The 22,367-nt window shown below is 38.5% G+C and overlaps 2 protein-coding genes and 1 long non-coding RNA gene across 3 annotated transcripts in view; 2 read left to right on the top strand and 1 right to left on the bottom strand.

Moving 5' to 3' along the window:
* The first annotated feature begins 1,107 nt into the window (after positions 1 to 1,107).
* LOC113466687 lies at positions 1,108 to 2,626 on the top strand. Its single transcript, XM_026822284.1, has 3 exons — positions 1,108 to 1,152; positions 1,512 to 1,686; positions 2,506 to 2,626. The coding sequence occupies exons 1-3, from the start codon at positions 1,108 to 1,110 to the stop codon at positions 2,622 to 2,624; spliced, it is 339 nt and encodes a 112-aa protein (XP_026678085.1). The 3' UTR covers positions 2,625 to 2,626.
* Positions 2,627 to 9,798: 7,172 nt separating this feature from the next.
* Positions 9,799 to 11,657, bottom strand: LOC113466688. Its single transcript, XR_003391011.1, has 2 exons — positions 11,440 to 11,657; positions 9,799 to 10,215 (listed from the first exon to the last, which is right to left on the bottom strand). It is a non-coding gene; the product is annotated as an uncharacterized LOC113466688 (long non-coding RNA).
* Positions 11,658 to 13,835: 2,178 nt separating this feature from the next.
* LOC103507427 (unconventional myosin-XVIIIa-like) overlaps positions 13,836 to 22,367 on the top strand; it is a 30,433-nt gene continuing 21,901 nt past the window's right edge. Inside the window, exon 1 of the mRNA XM_026822285.1 lies at positions 13,836 to 14,193. Coding sequence (XP_026678086.1) covers positions 14,055 to 14,193 — 139 coding nt within the window. The 5' untranslated portion in view covers positions 13,836 to 14,054. The remainder of the gene's footprint in view (positions 14,194 to 22,367) is intronic.

Here is a 22,367-nt window from a genome sequence, read left to right on the forward strand (position 1 = left end):
TTTTATTTTTATTTTTTTTTTCTTTGATTTATTACCTTTTTTTTTTCTTTTTTTTCTTCTCCTACCACTCCCTTTCCTTGTCTTTAATCCACTCCTTTATTGACATTATTTCATCGCCACTTTACTACCTGGCTGCCTGATCAACTATTAATCGTTCTCACAATGACCTGCTTCTGAATTCAACACACCCCCGCCGTCTACAATCAGCGATCATCAAGACTCTATGTTCATCAAGCCCCAGCTGAAGTGGATATTGTGCAGTTACATGTGACCGCTATACAAAAACCTGTTCATCATCATCATAAAGTGATAAAAAAAATGTAATGAAATGAAAAATAATCTTTTTTCCTTCCGTCCTTCGATAATCTTATCAACTAAATGACTATGGAATATGGAAATAAAACTAAGAACTAAGCAAATTCTTTGATAAAGTAAGTAGATTTCTTAATTTTTACTCGTTAAAGATTTTAAGCAATATATGTAGTACAAATCTATCAAAGCAGTCAGGATGAAAAAGACCTTACCATTTGTAGTTTAGAAAATCTAAATAACACTTCTCCCTGAAGCACTGAAATTAAGCACTCTTGAGCATGGTGTGTAACTGAATGGGTGATTGACAAGGCACACATTAGCTGCTATTTCTTGTTAGTGCTTAGTCATGGGTTTGATTCCCACCTGGGCAAACACCCCAAACAACAGGTAAAGTTTGTTCTCAGACCAATTGGCTTTTTTCTTATCCTATACCTCCTCCAGTGGCGTAGCGTCCATGTAGGGCGTGTATGGCTGCCATACACCCAAAATTTACTCAAATACCTTAAAATATTGACTTTAAATATTTATGAAAAAGCATGTGCATGACTTATGTAGTAATGTGCATGGTGATGGAAATTAGTGCTCTACACGCCTTACACTTGACTTTAGACCATGCTACGCCACTGACCTCCTCTCTTAGATTTGAGATGATAAAACCCTGGCAGTTACAGTTCCCTCTGCTAAGGTTTTATCATCCCAAGGGGGGGGTGAAAGACTACTTGCTTCCATGGACTCAACTCCATAAGTGCCCCCTGGGCCGTTTTGATGCTGTAAAATGAGCGGTGTTAAGATATCATGCATCCTAACAAGAAAGACATCTCCATCGTTATCAATTCTACAGTGGAATGCTGGTGGTTTGACAATGGTGAGAACTGAGCTGGAACAGTTTTATATTCCCTTAACTCTCCCATGAACCAAGCACACCTAAATTCATGTCCAGTCTGGGAAGCTAGCAGTTCAATTGTTGAAAAATATTGGGATGCACATAGGAAAATGGCCTAATGGTCAATGTCCTGGCATTTGTAAACAACAACAACAGTTTCCTCTATCAAGCCTAATGATAGAAGTTAGTATTCCTGTCTTTATAAGGTCATAAAAGGGTCTTCTCTCTCTGACATGACTGGCAGTTACAGTTCCCTCTCTCAAAACTCTTAAAAAAAAAAGAAAATAAAAAAGAAATTCTAATTCTTCAATTTCAGAAATCTTCGGGCGTCGTCGGCCACGCTCGGAACCCGTTCACACGATCCCCAGTCCCTATTCTAGTGAACGACGAGTTTATCTATGAGCCCGGCCAAGATGTTAGACTGTGTTCCGTGTATACGGGGCCTGAAGAACAAGCTTTCGCGTCTAGCCAAGGACTTAGCTTGGTTTCAGGTAGGTTGACAAAAAAACTTTATACATCTTAAGGTGTGCCCAAACATAGTCGACCGGCCGTCGATCGACATATGTTGTCAAGGCAGTGTGGAAGCGTCTGTCGACATCGATGAATGGCCGGTCGACTATGTGTGGAGAGTGTGGACATACCTTAAGTTTTCTTCATATGCTTTTATCTAGGTTTGTATCTTTAGATTCTTTGGTTTAAGTAGGGAACTTTTTACTAGATGGGTATGTTTTTCCCCCCTCAATTAAACACTTTTATTATAATATACATGTTTTACTTTAAACAAGGAGTACACCAGCTTAGTCTCGCTGCGCTGGGGGACTTTAAACTGGGAGTATACCAGCCTGAATTCTCTTTGCTAAAGAAATAGCAAAGGTTGAGTGCGAATGGGATCCACTCGTAAAATTTGCAACCAAAACCAAATGTCAGTCCAAAGCAATTACCCTAAGGCTGATTGAGAGGATGACGAAAAACGCCGACCCCGTCTGTACACGGGAAAAGGCAAAGAAGAAGAAGAAGAATAAGATTTTTATTATAATATTTTCAACAATAAAAAAAACTTCTTTAAACAAATCAATCAATTGTACATATCAATTTTACATCAGATATTTTACTGTAATTAGATATAGATATTAATATATAATTGTGTTTCTAATTGTATTATGTATAAACATTGTTAACATACTATCATGTATTTGGACAATAAAAATAATTGAATTGAATTGAATCAAAACTTCTTTAAACAAATCAATCAAAACTTCCTTGAACAAATGTCCCTTGAATACTTTCGACCGTTGTTCTCCCTTTTTCAGAGGTCGATTCCAAAAGCTGGACTCGGGACGAGATCTGTAGGTTCGCTTTGGAAAATCAACTGGGGGGCTACCCGGTGAGCAGCAAGCTAAGGGACTGGCTCATATCCCGACAGAGGTAAGAAAATCCTGGATTGGTTATTATGTATGATTGCACCGAGGAGGAATTAACCTGCCTCGGTGGTGTAGTGGTCAAGACGCACAGTGGGGCAGAATGCAGATTAGCTGGAATTAATTCAATAATTAAAGGTCCGGTTCGAGTATATTCTATTCTATATGCTATTCTATTCTATTCTATCCAAATACTATTCTGTTCTATTGTCTATTCTATTCTATATTCCATGGTCTATTCTATTCTATATTCCATTGTCTATTCTATTCTATCCAAATACTATTCTGTTCTATTGTCTATTCTATTCTATATTCCATGGTCTATTCTATTCTATATTCCATGGTATATTCTATTCTATATTCTATTATTCTATTCTATATTCCATTGTCTATTCCAGTGGTTCTCAAACTTTTTTTGGCCGCGGAGCACCAAGCAACTGCTGTAAACTCTACAGAGCACCCCCCCCAACCCTTTAGGAATTTTTAAAAATAGAGAAAAAATAATGGAAAACACACTTGATGTTATAGTAAAATTTAAAAAATGTTGGAATTTATTTTAAATTTTCCATTTTTTCTAAAAAAACTAATTTTTGAGTTTTTAAAAATTTTTTTTTTTTTTTTTTTTTAAGAGGTTTGATAGAAGGAGGGAACTGTAACTGTCAAGGCCCCATTATCCGGAAAGTAAAGAGAGAAAAATAGGAGAAAGCTATCCGTTCCGAGAACGAACCTTCTCTGTTCGGGATAAAATTTGCCCCTGGTGGGAGTCGAACTTACGACCTATACAAGAGGGTTTTTTTTTTAAATCCTGATCATCGAACTCAGGACTTTTTGTATGTCCAGCAACTGTGTTACCACTGGACTAACCATGCCCTGTTTCCCAGGTGTTTCAACCCATGGGTTGGGACGCGTTCGGCCTCCCCGCAGAGAACGCAGCCCACCAACACGGCATCGACCCCAGGGAGTGGACAGTTGGCAACATTGCAACCATGAAATCCCAACTGCAAGGCTTCGGATGCAAGTTCAATTGGGAGAGCGAGTTGGCTACGTGCGATCCGAAGTATTATAAATGGACGCAGGCATTGTTCTTGGACCTGTACCACGCAGGCCTTGTGTATCGGAAAGAGGTAAATGGGTTAAATACCAAGATATTTATCATACATACATACATATCCTAAGTCGTTCTGTTTGGTGGAACAGGTCGACTATTCACAAAACCTCCCCACCAAGTTCTATCATTAAATTTTTGTTGGTTTTCAATGAGACTGGGATTTTGATTTCTTTTGATGATATCTTTGTTGATTTGATCACTCTTTTTTTTAACACATTGGACGCCAGCCTTTTTTTTTTTTTTTTTGAGTCTGCTGACTGGTACCAGACTAGCCATAGCCTGGTACCAGAGGAAACTATTCCTCATAAGAAATACATACATTGAAATGTGCACCTGATAAGTGTCGCAACGTACAGAACTGCAACACTCTCCCGTGACCCTTATAAGGGTCACATATACCTGACTTCAAATGATAGTGTGACCCTTATAAGGGCCACATGTACCAGACTTCAAATGATAGTGTGACCCTTATAACCCGAACTAAAATCACAGAGCTGAATAAAAACTTTGACCCCGGCGGGATTCGAACCCGGGACCTCCGGAGTGCAAGCCGTGTGTGATACCCACTCGGCCACGCAGGCTACTAATGTCTACGAAGTATCCGAGTCGGGATAAAACCAAAGACTTGTAAGTATCCATTGCTAAAAATAACTTAAGTAAAATAGTAAACTAAATAGGGGGATTGAGGCGAAAGGGGGATTGAGGTGAAAGCCGGCAGGTGCCCCCTTTCAATCGCCCACCAGGGGTGGATGGAGGGACTACTTAAAAAAAAAGTAAACTAAATAACTAATATAGAATAGTAAAATAGTAAACTAAATAACTACCTAATAGCTTCAAATCTCCTTCATCAACTCCAAATGCAAACGTACTGTACAACTCAATCGCTTCCTCTCCCATGAGGTAAAGTAACACAGAGATCTGCGTCTTCTCTGACTTCTTGAATCCTTCTGTAGCATTGTTATAAATCTCGAATCTTTGCTTGAACTTTTTCCAATTATTCGCCACATCCCCCTCATATGCCATCTCAGATATACATTTCCATTGATTCTCCGACATCTCGGATCAATTAATAACAGGGGAAATAGCCAAAAGATACACCTGACACCATGTTTGATTCGAGAAAGAACACAAATGGTGGTGACTGTAATATTGAACTTTATTAAATGAAACTGAACTGACATCAAATATCTAACATTAAGATGGCCAAAATACAGATGGCAGTCAGCTCCCATGGCGTAGTGGTCACTGCGCTCGCCTTGCACGCGGGAGACCCGGGTTCGATTCCCGGCGGGGTCAAGTTGGCGTAGTGGTCACTGCACTCGCCTTGCACGCGGGAGACCCGGGTTCGATTCCCGGCGGGGTCAAGAAATTTGTATCTGCAAAGGATTGATTCCGTGACTGGCTATTGCGTGGGGCCCACTCAGCCTCGTGAGGAAAATGAGTAGCTATGACATGTAAATGCGCATAGCGACCGGTGCCAGTCCAAATGTTGTATGAACAATGGCCCACTCAGCCTCGTGAGGAAAATGAGTAGCTATGACATAGAAATAAATGCGCATAGCGACCGGTGCCAGCAGCATGGTAGGTAAACATTGGATTTTAGGATTATTGAGATATTGGGAAAATCCTACAATGCTGCAGTGAGCACCAAAGTTGTGACAAAAATACATGGGATTTTAGGATTATTGAGATATTGGGAAAATCCTACAATGCTGCAGTGAGCACCAAAGTTGTGATATAATAACACAAATAAACTGCATTTACATTACAAAATACAGATGGCAGAATCAAGCCAATATATGTACAAGAATGTGCTTCTGTCGTGACGACTGTATGGATTCTGCCGTGGAATTCTGTCTCAAATGGTGCTACCTGGAGGGTGGCGACTGTGCCCACACTCGCTTTTCGTGTTGTGCTTCATTTATGTTTTACTTGTGTATTGTTTATAGGGGCTTTTGTCGGCTTTGGCATCTTGATCTCAAACTCTATAGCTGAGGAGCATCACTTTCACTCACTCCGATGACATATTGTTCAGGAGTGTCCCCTCAGATCCTACACTAGCGTCAAAAATGACTTCTACAAGGGCAGTGACAGTGCTATCTCATACATAGAGAATCTCGATATCCGACTCTGATTTACTGTTCTTTTGATCTTTTCAATACTGTTTTTCTTTTTCCATTGTTCATGTTCAACTTTCTTATATGATGTTAAAATATACGTTCACACGATTAATAATAATACTACGATGACGTATTAGGGATAAGTGAATCTCATGCCGACCAGACTGCCTGCCTCCAAAGAACTCTATGTTGTGTCAACTCCTCCCTATGTGTTGCATAGTCTCTTCATCTCGTTGATTCAGCAGCTACGTGGTCTCCCTGATCATATATAAATAATTAAAAAATTACATAATAACTACCACAACAATTTTACCCCCTTTAGCAAAGCACGAAATACATATTTTTGTATGTGTGTATGTTTTATGGAGCTTACCGTGGAAATGTTGAACTAGGAATGAAACTGATCCTGGATATAACTTGGCCACACGATCATAACATTAGGACAACATTGGCTATACTGACATTGGGAATATTTAGACACAACAGTATGTATTTTCTATGAATAAGGATACATAAAAAAAAANTTTTTTTTCTTTCCCCAGGAATTCTCAACTGGCAGATTAAGCTGTGGATTCTGATCAAGGACTATCTGAAATTTTCCCGCGACCCGAGCCTCGTCAAGAATCCTCTGAGCCAAGAACAGCTAGCAGCGGCTGAAAGCAAACTGGCCGAGGCTCGAAACAAAACAGTGAAGGCCGTCAGCTACTCGTATGCGAGGAATCAACAGCTCAATGCGGCTATATGTCGACTACAGTCGTACACGGCGACGTTACGGGTGAGTGGTCAAGGGTTCGATTCAGTTTTTAGTCATTTTTTTTAGAATAATTTGAATGGCTAAGAGGCAAAGTGGACCAAGTCCAAAAAAGAGCGTTTTGAGATAAATGGAGTCAAAGATTAGAACTAGTTGAAGTTTAAATGGAGTTTTTTGTTTTTGCTCTCATTTCAATACAACACTTAAGTGAAGTTCGCAACCAATATAAAAAGTAGATCTTTTCGCACTCTTTCCACTCTCCTCGCACTCAAAAAGACGATTTTTGGACTTAGTCCGCTCTGCCTTTTACCCATTCATAAGGGTTGTCTTTTTTATAATAATTTTAGGGATACCTACCTAGTCAATTTTTTTTATAATATTTTTTGAAAGTTTAGTACAAAGAGAGAGAGAGAGAGAGACTTTTCATTCTTCTTCCCTTTGTTTATTCTTTTCCTTTTTCTATCCTTCCTCAATTTCATCTTTTCCTCCTTATTTCTATCCTTTCTTTCTTTCCCCAAATCAAAGAGAGAAGGAAGACAGGGTAGGAGAAAGCCAGCCGTTCCGTGAACATTATCCGTTCAGAATAAAATCCGCATCGAGCGGATTCGATGCGGCCAAGCGCTTACGAGGGAAGGGGCCCCTAAGTGAGACACTTAAGTAGAATGTAGGTACTAACCTAGGCAAATAGGTTAGTAGTTACCTACTGCACCTACCTCGGGGATGTAGCGGTCAAGTAGATAGCTTAGTAATCCAGAGAGCGTGGGTTCAATACCAGCCGACTTGTAGAATTTTATTCTCAACATTTTTTGAGAATTTTACCAAGCTTACTTCTTCCGCCACAGTAAATAGGTCTGTACCTACTTACAATGCCTAGGTATAATATATCCATCAGAAAGTAAGCACATACCTTGCTACTAGGTATAGGTACCTACAAGCTAATGAAAGTTGCTCATATTCTATAAAAGGCATTTTTGAACTTTACATAAGTAATACATCTTCACTGTAGAAAGTTCTTTTAAGCTCTTAGCCCTAATAAAGTACATACCATGGCACCACTAACATAAGTAGGTATCACTCCACTCACTAAATTTTTGAAAAATTGAAAATCCTTGGAGCACGTTACTTACAACAAACAAACTACCTGTTTTGCTTTTTAGTCCACCATTACCTTTTTTGGAGTGTTCGCAATTTGTATTTGTTTATAAATGTGCGCAATTAACATGTCACCTCTGACATGTTCCTGAACAAGTTGTTCGCAAGTAAACTCTGCGTGTGTGATGTTGGTCTGGTTATCCTTAGCAAGAGCAGAATCAGGGTCACAGAGATAATAGGTATACACCAAGCAAAAGATTTGGGACTGTTTGGATATCTAGGTATTCTTTTTACAGGGTGGTCCAGAGTTACCTGACGGTTTTGCTTAGGTATACACCAAGCAAAAGATTTGGGACTGTTTGGATATCTAGGTATTCTTTTTACAGGGTGGTCCAGAGTTACCTGACGGTTTTGATTTGCTCATAACTTTGTTACAACTCGATTTTTCGGTTAGCGTTGTTTTCTACACCTGGTCACCATCACAAACAAAATACCCCCCAAAAAATTACCTCATTTTGTTATCTTTCATTTAAAATAAATATCACTCTTTTTTTATCTTGAAAATTGAACGTGTAGCATCATTTTAAAACCCGTCAGGTAACTCTGGACCACCCTGTATTTAAGTAGCCAGCCTAGTCATGTAGCTTGGAGGGTAGCGCATCTACCTTGTAAGCGCTAGGTCGCGGGTTCGATTCCAGCCCGGGGCTGATTTTATCCCGAACGGATAAGGTTCGTTCTCGGAAGGGCTGGCTTTTTCCTATCCTATCTTCCTTCTCTCTTTGCTTTCGGGATGATAAGACCTTAACAGTTACCGTTCCCTCTATTAAACCTCTTGAAAAAAAAAAAAAAAAAAAATCTACTTAAAGGTAAGTAATATCTGGTATCTAGCCATTCGAGGAGACGTGATACCTACTCTTTCTTTTTAAGTTTTTTGGTACAAGCTAAAAGCTCATGTCGTTTTAAAGATACTGTCTAACTGTCTTATTTTCTAGTTGGCTCTTTTTAAAATGGAAAACAATTGAAAAAGTACCAAACCAAAGCAAAATTGTTCCAAAATGTTTGTATGTGAGTGTACAGGAGCAGATAGTGAAGATACATATACTAAGTCAACTATAAATCAATTTAGTGGAAGTCTGTAGTCTGATCCTATACCATGCCATGCCTTGATGATGTAAGGCTGGATCGTATGAGTCATGACATGCAAGGCTGAAGTCACACATGATCAGATTTCTTGTCCCCTGATGTTGAGAGACTAGAAATATGATCATTGATTTCAATATAAAGCTTGTTTTTTTTTTTAAGTTTGATACGTGAGTATCTGAGTAAATGGGAGAAGAAGGGCAGGGTAGAAGAAAGCCAGCTGTTTTGAGAACAAACCTTAACCATTTATGATAAAGTCTGACCAGGTGGGAATTAACCCATGACCTAGGGCTTATAAGGCAGGCACTAGGTACCTTAAAAAATAATAAAAAAAAAAAAAAAAGAGAGAGACTGAGTGAGAGACTTGAGAGAGATAGAGAGAAGAGAGAGTGAGTGATAAACGAGAGAAAGAAGTGCGTGAGTGAGAGAGAGAGAGAGATGGAGAAGAGGACGAGGAGGTGATAGGGAGAGAGATATAGATGCAGGGAAAGACAGAATAATGGGTTTAACAGAAAAACTGTCCAAACCTTCAAATTTTGAGTGACTTCCAGTTGATTTCTGGAATAGGCCTCAGGGACTCACACTAAAAAACTGATGAGAGGCTTTGTTTTCACACAGATATCTAAATGAAACAGGTTATCCTCTAATTCACACAGTTAAACCTTGCTCCTTGCTCCTCTCCCTCACTTTCCACCACAGTTGAGTTTGAACAAAAATAATCAATCATCCCCTTAGTGAAACCCTCGTAAAATGATCTCTGACTTCCATAGGGATTCCTAGGATACATAAAGATCCTAGGATACATAAATCTGTAATACCACTTGATTTAAACAGAGAATCAACATGAATGGCCATGTATGTAAGTCAGTAGTTGCACAAAGAAATTATTAAAATAATAATAACTTGATCTACTTAATTTGAAGAAGTTTAGGTTCTTTAATAAAAAAAGTATAAAGAAGAAATGTTTACCTGTAGGTGTAGATTTGATGACATCATATCCATCAGGCACAAACTCTCCCAGTGTTGGAAAGATCACTGCCAAGTCTGTGATAGGTGCATCATTGTGATTAGACTTGTAGTGGCTATGTTCCGATGTCTCTTCTTCCCACTCTGCTTGGTCATCGGGTAATCCACACACGACAAAATAGTCGGCAACTCTCCTGTCATCCATTTTTGATTGTATCATGTAAACTGCAAGTTCATTGCTTACAAATAAGTTATTTTCTTATGAAGACTTTTTCACAGTCTGAGTGATATTACATTTATCCATCAAAGTCATTCTTTACTTACTTAAGTGGTAAAATAAATATTTAAAAATATAGACCTACCAATGCATAAACATTTTTACTTTGAGATAACTACCTATGTGGCTTATTGTGGCTACTCAAGTCCTGGTAGTACAGAACTATGGTTTGAATCCTAAAGGTGGATTTTCACCAACGCGATTTTTGCCGCGCGACAGGGTCGTGCGACAAAAATTGCATAGTGGAAACGTGTTGCGTGACACGAAAAAAAGTTGTGCGACCATGCAACTTCTATCCGATGAAAGTCGGTCCGGATCAAAGGAATGTCACGTAGCAATGCCAGTGGAAACGTGTTGTGCGACTCTTCATTTTAGTTTGTTTTTTATTATGAGTGGGAGTGCTTTAATTTTAATAAAATTTTATTTTTTTTTTTATAATTTTATCCCCCTATATCACGTTGAATACACAGCTTTAAAAAAAAAAAAATAAAATATTTTTTAATTGCAAGTGAAAACAGGTCACATCGCACGACAAATGTCACGTGATTTTGTCAGGGAGTGCTTTAATTTTTAACAGGTCACGTCGTGCGACAAATGTTGCAAGTGAAAACAGGTCACATTGCGCGACAGAGGTCGCGTTGGTGAAAATCCACCTTTAGACTGACATGAAAAATTATTGAATCAGAGGAATGCCATCTGTGATACCTATTACTTATAATCTTATAAACATAAGTCGGTGCAATAGTCCTACATAGTGGACTCCTCACACAGGAATTTCATCAGAAAAGAACCCAATTTCAATGTAGGCAGTGTAACAGATTTACAGTCTTGAGACCTTGAGTTGATGTTGTTGGACTATTTTAGGGTCTTTTTCATTCATCTATATTTGCAGACTTCACACAGAAGTCCAATGTGCACTTCCACTTAAAACTGTAGACTTAGTGGTTATTTGATGTCCAATGTGCACTTCCACTTAAAACTGTAGACTTAGTGGTTATTTTGATCACCTATTTTGCTTTTTACAACTGACCAAAATTCACTGTGTATGGGGCCTTACTTTAACAACTTCTAAAACATAAAGAACACAAATTGCATTCCTCTGACCATTTTTAATATTGCTTGTCAGATTTAAACAACAGTCTTCTTGGCTATTATTCCAATGCTTTGGCAACTGCACTAATTAAGACAATTAAATGTAAGTTGATTAGAGCAATAGTAATATGTCAAAAAGGTTGACAACACTCGGGTAATCACAGAATGAGCGGCAATAATACCTAGTAACTATGTACAACTTGGTTAAATGGATTTTATTAACGACCTAGGTTTAATTCAGAAGGTTAGTCAATTATTCAACTGTGCAGGTAAGAATTACCTTGAATTTTTAACACACTTTACTTGCACTACTAAAGCAGTTGTAGGTATGGGATTATCACGTTTCTAGGGGTGTAAAAATTTAATGTACACACAATAGAGTAAAATATGTAGAATTAAAGAGAAAGTTTAAAAAAAAAACACCAGACACTTCTTATTCAACACCGAAAACTCATATCTGCAAAGAAAATTGATGAAAACTGGAATAAAATAAAAGCAAATCCCAAGCAGAAAGCAAATAAGAACAAATAAGCAAAACCCCGAACGAAAAAAAAATAATAGAGGAAGAAATGTGGAAGGGGATTAAGGGGAAGAATGTAAGGCTTCTAGACAAAAGATGATCCTCTCACAGGTATACCCGCTGTTGCCAGGTATCCAATTTATGCTCGAAGTTACAGGGCCGATTTTATAGATTTTGTTCCCAACTTTTTTTTAGCCTTTTCTGGGAAAATTTGTTTTTGAAAATCAAGCTGTTGGCGAGTGAGGACTAAGGTCACTGAGGTCATAATCAGAGGCGGTCCCAGAGGGATCAACTTTGAAATCCTAAACAAGAACCCAAAACTTTTAACAGTTTTAACACACCACAAGAAAAAACTTGAAAAATACAGTAGGTATACTTACTTTGGTAAAAGTTTGAGGTTGATCCAAGGATAAATTAGGGTCAGAGGGTCACAGCTATATCATTTTTCCAAGTACCTAAATGTCCGCCACGTTATTTCTCTTATAGGGGAAGCACCAAAAATACCTAATTAAAGCGGCATGAAAAGTGATTTGGACTTTTGGAATACCTAGGTAAGTCACTTTTACGATTCAGCTAGAAATTCGGATCCGAAATTGATATTTTAATTTTCGACCTTGACTATCAAAAATAGCTTTGGCTTCAGACTTTGAAATGTTTCATCTGGGTCCAAATTTCGAATTAAAAGTGACCTACTCAAATCACCTTTCAGAATGCTTTAATGGAGCAGTTGCAAATGGGTAAAAATTATTATAAAATGTCGATTCTTACGTGAAAAGTAGTGAAAATCCAAATCTGAGGTCAAAATGCGCAGAAACGCATGCGCACAAGCACAATACATTAATGTGTTGCCTGCGAGGGGACACATATGATGTGACCTCATCGCCTATGGGAACGTATGCCGTGTTTGAACGAGTTGAATGATTCACTACACCTTCTCCCCTCTTGCCTCTTACTAGATGATGATGCAAGAAAGAGAACTGAAGAGGGGGAGGGGTATAGTGGTATACCCGTATGCCGAGAGTTTCCGAACGAAAACCCGAATATCATCAACTCGCTTGCCTACTCGACTCTCGAGTGAGAAATCGGCATGGTGTAATTTCCAGGAATAAATATTCAACTCGATTAATTTCCACTTGAGTTACAACGCGAGTTGGAAAATAATCGAGTTGAAAAATCTCACTTGAGTCCCATCACTAACATAAAGAACACAAATTGCATTCCTCTGCTTGCCTACTCGACTCTCGAGTGAGAAATTGGCATGGTGTAATTTCCAGGAATAAATATTCAACTCGATTAATTTCCACTCGAGTTACAACGCGAGTTGGAAAATAATCGAGTTGAAAAATCTCACTTGAGTCCCATCACTAACATAAAGAACACAAATTGCATTCCTCTGACCATTTTTAGTATTGCTTGTCAGATTTAAACAACAGTCCTCTTGGTTATTATTCCAATGCTTTGGCAACTGCACTAATTAAGACAATTAAATGTAAGTTGATTAGAGCAATAGCAATATGTCAAAAAGGTTGACAACACTCGGGTAATCACAGAATGAGCGGCAATAATACCTAGTAACTATGTACAACTTGGTTAAATGGATATTATTATTATTATTATTTTAAATGAGACTGCTTTTGGAGACCGAAGGAAAGGTGGAAAGATTGTGTGAATCAAGACCTGGGTGAGAACAAATTATCAGGAAATGTGTTACACAAGAGTACAAATTTAAATAGGAAAAGGCTAGGAAGAAGAAGATTAACTTACCATTTACCTCATTCATTAGGTTCTCCCTAGGTATACCTATACTTATGGCTGACTCTTGAAGCACTGAAAAAAATTGGCAAAGTACTTTCAGTAGGTAACTATCAATGACCAAAAGTTAAAAGGATTTATTCATTTTAAAACCATTTGTATTTTTATCATTTACCTCATTCATTAGGTTCTCCCTAGGTATACCTATCCTATACTTATGGCTGACTCTTGAAGCACTGATAAAAATTGGCAAAGTACTTTCAGTAGGTACTCTTACTATCAATGACCAAAAGTTAAAAGGATTTATTCATTTTAAAACCATTTGTATTTTTATATTCTGAACATAAATTCAATTTTAAAACTTTTTTCTATGAATAATTTTTTATACTAATATACTCTGGTTTATTTTTTATTTCATTGTCTTGGCAGGTATTCTCAAGGGTCCCCGCGTCAACATTCTCAACGAAGACTGCACGGATGACACGAACGTCCTCCTCGCCAACACACTCCAAAACGAACTCATCGCGTACTCCAACCTGCCCCTGAACTCCAAACACGTCACGCGAACCTTCCTCGAGGCGGAGAACGGTTCGGGTGAACTCGGGTATCCTCGCTCCCGCCCGATGTCGAATCGGCAAGCTTCGAGTATGGAGAGTTTGACGACGGAAGACTCGAGTAGTTTCCTTACCCCTCCGTTCAGTTCGAGCCCGGTAGGGGAGGGCCAGGGCTTTCATTCCCGGTTCCTGTTGACTGCTGGCGCAGGTGAGTTGAGTAGAAGGTATAGAATAGAATAGAATATACCCTGTTTGTACTGACGAAATGAGACTGAAAAGTCCCTTTACTCCCGCAGTCTAAAGATAGGTATAGTAAGAAAAACAAAGCTCTAGGAGGAGGGGGAGGGGAAGCTATGGGGACTCTCCAATACCCACAATTTATGTATGTATTCCCTTCCGCTAGAAAAATAAAATATCATGTTACTGAAATCTATAAAATACATGAGACCTTGTTTAGGCTGCCGTGTGAGGGGACTTTTTAGTCTCATTTGAGCAGGATAAACAAGGTATATTCTATACGGTATTTACTGATAGATTCTGACGTGACACTGCTCATGAGGCTGAGTGCACCTCGAACTGCACCGACGGGCATCGAACCCGGGACCTCCGGCGTGCAAGCCTGGTGTGATACCCGCTCGGTCTCGGAGTCAGCTATTCACGGGTATTTTATTTATTCTATTTTTGTTTGTAGGTAATATCATTAATATAGAATAGAATAGAATAGAATAGAATAGAATAGAATAGAATAGAATAGAATAGAATAGAATAGAATAGAATAGAATATACCCTGCTTGTACTGCCGAAATGAGACTGAAAAGTCCCTTTACTCCCGCAGTCTAAAGATAGGTATAGTAAGAAAAACAAAGCTCTAGGAGGAGGGGGAGGGGAATGTAAAAATTTTATGTACACACAATAGAGTAAAATATGTAGAATTAAAGAGAAAGTTTAAAAAAAAACACCAGACACTTCTTATTCAACACCGAAAACTCATATCTGCAAAGAAAATTGATGAAAACTGGATTAACTGGAATAAAATAAAAGCAAAATCCTATAAGCAGAAAGCAAATAAGCAAAACAAACCCCGAACGAAAAAAAAAATAATAGAGGAAGAAAAATGTGGAAGGGGATTAAGGGGAAGAATGTAGGGCTTCTAGACAAAAGATGATCCTCTCACAGGTATACCCACTGTTGCCAGGTATCCAATTTATGCTCGAAGTTACAGGGCCGATTTTATAGATTTTGTTCCCAACTTTTTTTTTAGCCTTTTCTGGGAAAATTTGTTCTTGAAAATCAAGCTGTTGGCAAGTGAGGACTGAGGTCATAATCAGAGGCAGTCCCAGAGGGATCAACTTTGAAATCCTAAACAAGAACCCAAAACTTTTAACACACCACAAGAAAAAACTTGAAAAATACAGTAGGTATACTTACTTTGCTTAAGTTACCACTCCAATGCAAAACAGTACTGTAGAAACAATATCCTATCTCACCTCGTCCGAGCTCATCTCAACCCGGTACATAACCACAGCCTCAAGCGCGCTTGCGGAGGAGCAGAAAGAAATGCGCAGAAACGCATGCGCACAAGCACAATACATTAATGTGTTGCCTGCGAGGGGGCTTTGCTCGGGACACATGATGTGACCTCATCGCCTACGGGAACGTATGCCGTGACGTCAAAGTTCAAAATGTAGCGGTTTTTTTTTTTTTTAAATCGATTCATCGCGGGATCTAGAAGTCGTAGGAGAAAAAGAAAAATTCCGTTGGTCCTCATTTTTGTTTTCGGCGCTTCCCCTATCAGAGAAATGACATGGCTCACTTTAATTGAAAAAAAGCCATAGCTCTGGCCCTGGTTATCGGATTGACTTTAATTTTTACCAAAATACTGTAATTTTTTTCTATACACCCTGTATGTATCAGTAAAACAAAAAAGCGCTGTTGCCATTTTATTATGATTTGAGCGAGCATACCTACTTTTTATTTTCTAGTGTCCTTGCAAAAATTATAGAATGAGAAGTGAGTCACCCGTTGGTTTTTCAGGTTCAGGGAGCCCAAACTTTCGCATTCGCATCCATTCCATTGCTATTGCTAACTTCACCTTCGTACATCTCCATCAAGAAAAAAAGAATTTTTTTTCGGAAAATCGCTTTTCTTTTCAAAATTTTGAACGATAAAAGGACATTAAACATTAAATTTAATCCTAGGTACATCAGTTATTAGTTTAATTTCTTATTTAAAAATATTTATTGCCTTCTCTTTATTTTATACAACAGTTATTCGTGTTATCCGCGGCTCTTACTTAACTTTTACTTGTCAACGTACAAACCTACAAACTAAAGGTCTTCCCTTGAACTCCAGACTGAAAGTTCTCTGAACTCCAAAGCTGTTAAAAGTTAAAACTAACGAAAGCTTTCTATTTACTCTTAATTTAATTAAATTTTAACTTTCAAAGTGACATCTATTTATTTATTCAAGTAGTTTATAAGTGTTTATTTTAGAATCAATCTTATTTTGTGTTCTGGAACTGACAGATCACAACAACCTGTAGAAAGTTGTCAACGTACAAACTAAAAGGTCTTCCCTTGAACTCCAGACTGAAAGTTCTCTGAACTAACGAAAGCTTTCTATTTACTCTAAATTTAATTAAATTTTAACTTTCAAAGTGACATCTATGTATTTATTCAAGTAGTTTATAAGTGTTTATTTTAGAATCAATCTTATTTTGTGTTCTGGAACTGACAGATCACAACAACCTGTAGAAATTCAAGGTAGGTATAACTGACCTACCTACTTCTATCTTAAGTACCTAGAGACAGCGAGAGGTAGGTAGATCAATAACGGTGTTTTCCTGGAAGTTTTCATGTTTTCCAGTTCAATGAAAATATAAAATCGTTGATTTTACTGGTTTGGTCATCACCAAACACATACCTACAGGTCTGCACCGTAAACTTCATTCCAACAAAATACTTTTCTACTTCATAAGTATGGGTTACAGGTTACGGTCAATTTTGAGCAACTTTGGTTGTCTGTAAAATATAAAATCGTTGATTTTACTGGTTTGGTCATCACCAAACACATACCTACAGGTCTGCACTGTAAACTTCATTCCAACAAAATACTTTTATACTTCATAAGTATGGGTTACAGGTTACGGTCAATTTTGAGCAACTTTGGTTGTTTGTAGTGTAGACACATTTCTAGAATTATATAAAAAATCAAAAGGGGCACTTCTTTACAAACATAGGGTACTAATTTGTCTTATTAATATTTTACTTCAATTTTTTTTTTTTTCAGCACATCTACTTAATCAGCATCCGATGATCAAATCAAATGCAAATGCATATCACATTCCCATACCTACTTAAAAGAAAAATCAAAAGGGCACTTCTTTACAAACATAGGGTACTAATTTGTCTTATTAATATTTTACTTTATTATTATTATTTTTTTTTTTTCAGCACATCTACTTAATCAGCATCCGATGATCAAATCAAATGCAAATGCATATCACATTCCCATACCTACTTAAAACCAATTCCATGTAAAAATTGTACTCATATCAATCAAATTAGCTCCTTGACTTCACCAAGACAGTCATGTTCAACTTTATTAAGAAAAATTCCTCAAGTGGATTGGCCACAGGAGTAGAGAAAGAAGAAAAAGAAAGGAGGAAGAGGGAGAAGAAGGAAAGAAAAGAAAGGGAGAAGAAAGAAAGGGCTCTCTTAGGGGAGGATATCCTGAGAATTGATGATGTAAGTATTTATTTTTATTTTATATGAGTAAGTAAGTAAATAGTCAATTGAAGTTTGCAGAGATTGTGTTATGCAATAGGGAATTAGGTTGTTTGTTGTCAAGGGTGTAATGTCACTGCTAAGGTTTGAATAATTTAGATTTTGTCCTGTTGGATTCTTTGGTGGTTTAAGTTTTGAGCCTCAGCAATAAAACACTTTTTTTTATTCTAATCTTTAGAGATGCTCTTTATAATTCAAATCCAAATTGCTTTTTCAGGTGCGACGTTCTCTCAAGCTGCGTGGTCGCCGTAAGGAATTAGGTTGTTTGTTGTCAAGGGTGTAATGTCACTGCTAAGGTTTGAATAATTTAGATTTTGGCATGTTGGATTCTTTGGTGGTTTAAGTTTTGAGCCTCAGCAATAAAACACTTTTTTTTTTTTAATTCTAATCTTTAGAGATGCTCTTTATAATTCAAATCCAAATTGCTTTTTCAGGTGCGACGTTCTCTCAAGCTGCGTGGTCGCCGCAAGGAGAAGGAGAAACTGCCCAGTGGCATCACAGCAGACTACAGTGCCAACTTCTTCACAGACATTGATCGGGAGAAACTCCAGGATGTAAGGAGAAGGAGAAACTGCCCAGTGGCATCACAGCAGACTACAGTGCCAACTTCTTCACAGACATTGATCGGGAGAAACTCCAGGATGAGATTCGGGACAGTACTTGCCTTGGAGTGGGTAAAAGTGATACCCTGGCCAGTGACAGGTGAGGGAAATATTGAAAATAGTTAGCTGCTCAAGGTTTGGGTTTACCATGTTGGGTTATGTTAGGATTCACTTCAATTCAAGATGGCTTGTTTTTTTTTTTTTTTTTTTTTTTGGTTTGTTAGAGGGAACTTTAACTGTGAAAATTTTACTTTCCCCAAAGGGACGCGTTTTTTTTTTTTTGAGGTTTGATAGAGGGAACTTTAACTGTGAAAATTTTACTGTCCCAAAAGGGACGAGAAGAAGAAGACAAGATAGGAGAAAGCCAGCTGTTCCAAGTTAGTGTGTGTGTGTGGGATTTTTTTTCTTTTTACTGCAGGACTAACCAATAACAAAAACAATGCTCCCTGAAAAAGGCAAACCATTTACTCTATGTTTTCTCTTCACTATTTCTCCTCTAGTTCCGAGAACAGTCTCAGCTCAATGAGCACTGCCACGGGACCAAGCACTGCTGCAGCTTCAAGTTCCAAAGGAAAAGTACTGCCTCCACTGCCACCTCGACCGCCCAAGAGAGGTTCGTATCCGAGTGAGTTTGTACTGTGATTTCATGAATTACTTGTATTATCTGGTGTCATTTCATAATTCATGAATTATTTTTATTATTTGGTGTTATTTCAGGTTCAGCCCGTAGCAGAGTTATGTGAGCTGAGTAGGAGGTCAGGGCTGGACGGAGTGGCGGTGGAATTAGATGACAATTACATCAGGAGCGGAACTCTGAGGCGATCCGGCAGTTTGAGATTCAAGAACTCCAGGGTAAGTGATTTAGTTTTTCAATATTTTCTAAACGGGATACTCTGTTAAATAGCATTACACTTGACTTGACTAGTAGTCAAGTCAAGACAATCCATTCCAATTCCAATCCATTCTCCAAGACAAGTATTCCTATGTTTCCTATCCAATCTTCAGTGATTTATTTTTTGTTTACTCAAAGTGTTCCCATAGCTTAAAGTTTGAAAGACAGTTCACAGTTCTCTCACAGTTCAATTTCGATAAACTTTAAGCTACATATTTTAAGTAGGCAGGTAATTTCGTTCATGATTCTTTTTTTTTCACTACTGTTTACTATTAGTTCACAAAAGTTCTTACTACTTTTTACTACTACCCTTACCTACCCGTAGTATTTTTTTTTTCCACCGCCGTTTTCATTTCGTAGCAATGAAACAACTGCTACATTAGACGCACGTGGCCTGTGTCGTAGCATGCCCATCCCGTAGTATGCCTCTCATCAGATGGGCGAGAAGAGACACTTGTTAAATAGCATTATACTTGACTACTCTAGTCAAGTCAAGACAATCCATTCCAATTCCAATCCATTCTCCAAGACAAGTATTCCTATGTTTCCTATCCAATCTTCAGTGATTTATTTTTTGTTTACTCAAAGTGTTCCCATAGCTTAAAGTTTGAAAGACAGTTCACAGTTCTCTCACAGTTCAATTTCGATAAACTTTAAGCTACATATTTTAAGTAGGCAGGTAATTTCGTTCATGATTCTTTTTTTTTCACTACTGTTTACTATTAGTTCACAAAAGTTCTTACTACTTTTTACTACTACCCTTACCTACCCGTAGTATTTTTTTTTTCCACCGCCGTTTTCATTTCGTAGCAATGAAACAACTGCTACATTAGACGCACGTGGCCTGTGTCGTAGCATGCCCATCCCGTAGTATGCCTCTCATCAGATGGGCGAGAAGAGACAAAATACTTCCCATTTAGGTGCTGGGTCAACACGAGAACACCAGAAAGTAACCCGTTGAAATATTTGCAATCGAAAAACGAGTACAAATTTTTGTCGATGGTGGGATTCGAACCCGGGACCTTCTGCATGGCAAGCAAGCACGTTACCACTGGACCAACCGTGCCCCCCGATATTACCGATATTATTTATTTGCCGATATTACCTACACACTATCCCCAATTTCAGTTACACCCTGTATTGTATCGTTTACGCTGCATGTTCCTACAGCGAGTAGCTTTGATAATATGAAATACAGTACCAATAAACAACTTGGCCATCACCAGAAGAATTATAACCTCTTGGTGAGGTCAGGATGGTGCGCCAGTGCAGGAGATAAAAAAAGAATGACACGGGGCTGCTGCCCGGGGATCGACTGCTGCAGGTATGTCTATTTATTTGGTCCATGTCAGCCCTTTTTCAGGGTTTATACGCGACCTGGAAAACCTGGAAAAGTCATGGAATCTGAAAATCGACCAAAAAGCCATAGAAAATCGTGAAAATTTAAAGAAAACCTGGAAAAGACATGGAATTTGCCCCCGGTCAATAATCAAAAATACTCAAATTAAATATCAAGTATTTCCGTAAAACGGCCTGCGGCGCATTCCCGCTCATATTCATCGATATTCTGCATATTGCATATTTTTTTAAAATGAATGGTAATCTTAACTAATTTTTTGGAAAATTCATGGAATTTCATTCCGGGAAAAGCGTATCAACCCCGTTTATTCTCTGAATATTAGTCTCGGTATAAGAGTGTTCCCTTGCTAAAGAAATAGCAAAGGTTGAGTGCGAACTCGTAAAATTTGTAGCCAAAACTACTTAAATGTCAGCCCAAAGCAATCGCCCTAGTTAGGGCTGTTGAGAGGCTGACGAAAAACGCCGACCCCGTCTGTACAAGTTTCTCACAGGATTTAAATTACAAGACTCCGAATCACAGATTCTCTGTAGCGTGTCTGTTTGATTCAACGAGGTTTGTCTGTGTGTGTTTGTAAAGGTGTGTCCACACAGTTGACGCCGTCGATCGATGGTGAAGAGGTGAATCTACTCGTATGTTGTGTTGTCGAGGCAGTGTACGGTTCCAGTCGACATCGTTGACTATGTGTGGACGCAGCTTTAGATTTGGCGTGGTTCGCGTGGTGTAGATTACAAATTTTTGTCGATGGTGGGATTCGAACCCGGGACCTTCTGCATGGCAAGCAAGCGCGTTACCAAGTATAAACAAGGTATATTCTAATTCTAATGATAGTCACACCGCCCTCACGTGACGTGATAGTAGTGTGTTTCTACCTTAATACATAGTACACCACCGAGGCAGGTCTAGTGTTCAAGATCTGTCAACCGTCCAGTTTCTCACAGGATTTAAATTACAAGACTCCGAATCACAGATTCTCTGTAGCGTGTCTGTTTGATTCAACGAGGTTTGTCTGTGTGTGTTTGTAAAGGTGTGTCCACACAGTTGACGCCGTCGATCGATGGTGAAGAGATGAATTTACTCGTATGTTGTCGAGGCAGTGTACGGTTCCAGTCGACATCGTTGACTATGTGTGGACGCAGCTTTAGATTTGGCGTGGTTCGCGTGTCACACCGCCCTCACGTGACGTGATAGTAGTGTGTTTCTACCTTAATACATAGTACACCACCGAGGCAGGTCTAGTGTTCAAGATCTGTCAACCGTCCTGTTTCTCACAGGATTTAAATTACAAGACTCCGAATCACAGATTCTCTGTAGCGTGTCTGTTTAATTCAATGAGGTTTGTCTGTGTGTGTTTGTAAAGGTGTGTCCACACACAGTTGACGCCGTCGATCGATGGTGAAGAGATGAATCTACTCGTATGTTGTCGAGGCAGTGTACGGTTCCAGTCGACATCGTTGACTATGTGTGGACGCAGCTTTAGATTTGGCGTGGTAGTGTCATTTCATAAATTATTTTTATTATTTGGTGTTATTTCAGGTTCAGCCCGTAGCAGAGTTATGTGAGCTGAGTAGGAGGTCAGGGCTGGACGGAGTGGCGGTGGAATTAGATGACAATTACATCAGGAGCGGAACTCTGAGGCGATCCGGCAGTTTGAGATTCAAGAACTCCAGGGTAAGTGATTTATTTTTTAATAATTTCTAAACGGAATACTTTGTTAAATAGCATTATACTTGACTACTCTAGTCA

This window comes from Diaphorina citri, unplaced genomic scaffold (genome assembly GCF_000475195.1).
Source record: "Diaphorina citri unplaced genomic scaffold, Diaci psyllid genome assembly version 1.1 scaffold312, whole genome shotgun sequence".
NCBI classification, from domain to species: Eukaryota; Metazoa; Arthropoda; class Insecta; order Hemiptera; family Psyllidae; genus Diaphorina; species Diaphorina citri.

What these genes read in the sequence shown, in the direction of transcription:
- LOC113466687 (XM_026822284.1), top strand. Translation starts at nt 1,108, where the DNA reads ATGCATCCTAACAAGAAAGACATCTCCATCGTTATCAATTCTACA. An exon ending in CCATCGTTATCAATTCTACA is followed by an intron (nt 1,153 to 1,511) that starts GTGGAATGCTGG and finishes CTTCAATTTCAG; the next exon opens with AAATCTTCGGGCGTCGTCGG. An exon ending in AGGACTTAGCTTGGTTTCAG is followed by an intron (nt 1,687 to 2,505) that starts GTAGGTTGACAA and finishes TCCCTTTTTCAG; the next exon opens with AGGTCGATTCCAAAAGCTGG.